This window comes from Leptosomus discolor, chromosome 4, assembly GCF_034619465.1.
Source record: "Leptosomus discolor isolate bLepDis1 chromosome 4, bLepDis1.hap2, whole genome shotgun sequence".
In the NCBI taxonomy this organism is placed as follows: Eukaryota; Metazoa; Chordata; class Aves; order Leptosomiformes; family Leptosomidae; genus Leptosomus; species Leptosomus discolor.
This window is the reverse complement of record NC_141394.1, coordinates 12414329-12418221: the sequence shown is the minus strand read 5'-3', so window position 1 is coordinate 12418221 and position 3893 is coordinate 12414329. Positions and strand designations below refer to the sequence as shown.

At 48.0% G+C, this 3893-nt stretch overlaps 1 protein-coding gene across 1 annotated transcript; it reads left to right on the top strand.

Annotated features, from left to right (window-relative positions):
• The first annotated feature begins 1398 nt into the window (after nucleotides 1-1398).
• Nucleotides 1399-3083, top strand: LOC147415646 (uncharacterized). Its single transcript, XM_086464399.1, is given in 3 exon segments — nucleotides 1399-1799; nucleotides 1801-2805; nucleotides 2807-3083. Coding segments are annotated over 3 exon segments (1683 nt in total).
• Nucleotides 3084-3893: the final 810 nt, after the last annotated feature.

The window sequence follows — 3893 nt, the reverse complement described above, 5'->3', positions numbered from 1 at the left end:
ATGCATAATGCCCAACATGATAGCAAGCTGCATTTCCAAATGTCTGTGCCTCACAACAGTGGCATGTAATGTTCAGAATTCCCAGTCAGCTTCCCCTCATTCCACAGGCCAGTGTCCCAGCAAAGGGGATATATACATAAGCAAACACAACCAGCAAGCCTGTCCTTGCAAATTTTTTGACAGCTAATCAATTATTAAGATATACCAAGGGGTAGAGAATACAATGCATTGTCACTCGCTTAATCTCTTCGCTCCCCTGGGAATCGCCACTGCTTGGTGACCAGATTAGTTTCTTCACTTGCTATTATCCATGCAGTGTGTTCCGTGTGCCTTATCCTCAGCCTCCTCTCTCCTTTGTCATGTCTTTGTGTATAAAATATATTCCTATTAGGCACTAGTCCCTTCTGCTCTCCATCTGTCACTGTTTCCAGCGTACCTCAGCACCCTATTCCAACCCATATCAAAATTCTCCATCTACAGATTTCTTGATGGAAGGAACCAGCAGAGTTCTCAGTGCCTTCAGTCTCTGTCTACACTCCTCAGTGTGCTTCATGCCATCTACAACTGTGCTGTACACATGGGATCTAGAATCACGGGGTGGTAAAACAGTTCTGTAATGGGTCTGCCTGAGATGCAGCCCTCACCGTGCTGTGCAGTGGTAGCTAGATAACACACCACTGTTTTGACTACTGCTGAGTAGGGCTCACACAGCACCAAGGCTGTTTCCCCAACATTTCCCCAGTAGGCTGGGGGTGGGTAAAAACTTGGGAGGGGATGTAGCCAGGACAGCTGACCCAAACTGACCAAAGGGATATTCCATACCACGTGATGTCTGCTCAGCAATATAAACTGGGGCAAACAGGAAGAAGGGGGGGACATTCACTTCGCATTTGTCCTGCAGAGCAACTGCTACATGTACCAGAGCCCTGCTTCCCAGGAAGTGGCTGGACATTGCCCACTGATGGGAAGTAGAGATTAAGATCTTTTGTTTTGCTTTTGTTTCCACACTCAGCTCTTCGCTTCATTAAACTGTTTTTATCTGACCCACGTGACTGTTATAATTTCTCTCCCCTGTCCAGCTGAGGGGGTGAGAGTGATAGAGTGGCTTTCGTGGGCACCTGGCATCTGGCCAGGGCCAAACCACCACAGTCTTTTTGGCGCCCAATGTGGGGCACAATAACAGCAGTTTTGCATTAAGTGTGCTGTAGCTGTAGTAGCTATTAAGTGGCAAAACTCCTGTGCAGGTCTCGGAGTTTGTTAGTTGCAGTGCTTATCTCTTTATTTTGCTCTGCTTGGGAACATGCTAGTACAAACAGTAGCTATGTACTTCGGTATCATATTGATAGCTCTAGTGTGCTGGGGAAGCTATTGTGTGGGGAGGATGAAGAGCTTGGGAGCATGCTAGCTCAAACAAAAGCTATGTGCTCTTGCCTGGTCGTGATGGCCTTGTTGTGCTTCGGGAGCTATGTTGTGGAGAAGATGAAAGAATCCATTTCTCTCTCCCTACCTGAAATTGATGTGGATGATTTTGTTACGCAGGCTCCCAAGGTTCTCATTTACCCTTATGTGAGTTGTTTAATATTACTCATTAATACTTTTGGCATGGTATGGGTTCTGTGGAATCTGGCATCATCCTGGTATAAGAGAAGACAGCTTTTGGGTCAGGCAATACTGAAAAGTGCCCTGAGGTGGCCAGTCCCTGGGTGGCAGGGTGTGTGGAAGGATTTGGGCAGATTCTTAGGACAGTTATCACCTCCCATAACCTGGGACTTCACACCTGAACAGGCAAGCAATCCTAGCAAACCACCTGATAGAAGGGTGCCTTACCTACCCCAATGAAACCCAGCAGCTTCTAGCCCTGTACTGGGGCCTGGCCTGTGCCTATCGAGCCACAGTTCAATACTCTCAGAGGACTGTGGCTGAAGCAAGGACCCAAACTACATCTGAGAACACCATAGCTGAGACAGGAACCCAAACAACAACTACAGTAATTGCCCCAGTAGTGAAGAAGAAACAGTGGATAAGAAAAGGAACAGGTCCATATTTTCGATTAACAAGGGAGGAAGAAGTATCCAATCAAGAAGCCGGTCCTTCAACAAGGAAATCAGAGGAATAAGTAAGAGAAATCAAACAAGAAGCAGAAACTACTCAGTCCTTAACCTCATCAGAACTTCGAGACTTGCGGAAAGATTACAGCAGTCAGCCAGGTGAGCATATTGCTGCCTGGATGCTCCGATGCTGGGATAACAGGGCCAACAGTCAACAGCTGGAAGGTAGGGAAGCCCAACAGCTGGGATCCCTTGCTAGAGACCGGGGAATAGAGAAAGGAATTGGAAAGGAGACAGCAATTTGCAGTCTCTGGAGACAGCTGCTCTCAAGTGTAAAGGCAAGATATCCATTCAAGGAAGATCTTGCAACCTCACCAGGAAAGTGGACTACTGCAGATGAAGGCATCCAGTACCTGAGAGAACTAGCAGTGCTGGAAATAATCTATAGCGATCTGGACAAAGATAGAGTCCCCAAAGATCCAGAGGATGTTCCGTGCACATGGGCCACGTGGAGGAAAGTGGTTCAAAGTGCCCCTGTGTCATATTCTAGCAGCCTGGCTTCAATGTATTACCCAGATATGGATACAGTGACTGTGGAAAGAGTACCTGCTTGGCTCCAAAACTTTGAAGAAAACCTGTGTACCTCATTCTTATGGGATAGCACCTTAGCTGTCAGGGGTGTTCCAAGAAGACAGTCTTCTCCTGCGCCAGTCAGAAGGAAAGGAAGCCCTAGACGTATGCCACGTGGTGCACTGTTTTTTCTTGTGTGACCAGGGGGAGGACATGAGGAAGTGGGATGGTGAATCCACCTCCAAGCTGGAAGCCCATGTACGTGAACTGAGAGGGAAGACACCTGTTAAGAAGGGATCACCAAAGAAGGCTGTCAGCATAGTTTCTGCAAAGACCCAAGAAGGCAATCAACGATCTCCCAGAGATAAAAGAACTGAGACCACCTCCCTTGATCCTGGTGAGGGAACTTCTGGTCTGGCAATGCAAAGGTCAGACAGTGAATATTCTGATGAGGAACAGGAATAGAGGGTCCCTGCCTTCAGCCAGGAGAAGGAAAGGGATGACCAGGTATACTGGACTGTGTGCATCCAATGGCCTGGCACATCAGACCCATAGAAGTACAAAGCTTTAGTAGATGCTGATGCGCAGTGTACGTTGGTGCCATCAGGGTATAGGGGCACAGAACCCATCTGGATCCCAGGAGTGACAGGGGGATGCCAAGAATTACCTGTACTGGAGGCTGAGGTGAGCCTAACAGGGGACGAATGGGAAAAGCACCCCATTGTGACTGGCCCAGAGGCCCCTTGTATTCTTGGCATAGACTACCTCAAGAGAGGGTATTTCAAGGACCCAAACAGATATCGATGGGCTTTTGGTGTAGCCACTGTGAACACCGAGAAGATCAAACAGCTATCTACCCTGCCTGGCCTCTCGGAGGATCCATTCGTTGTAGGATTGCTGCAAGTTGAAGAACAGCAGGTGCCAATTGCTACCAGGACAGTGCACCGATGGCAATATCACACCAACCGAGACTCCTTGGCTCCCATCCGTGAGCTGATTCATTAACTGGAGAGACAAGGAGTCATCAGCAAGACTCATTCGCCTTTTAATAGCCCCATATGGCCAGTGCAAAAGTCTGATGGAGGGTGGAGGTTAACAGTAGACTATCGTGGCCTGAACGAAGTGACGCCACCATTGAGTGCTACTGTACCAGATATGCTAGAGCTCCAACATGAACTGGAGTCAAAGGCAGCAAAGTGGTACGCTACAATTGATATTGCAAATGCATTTTTCTCAATTCTTTTGGCAGCAGAGTGCAGGCCACAGTTTGCTTTC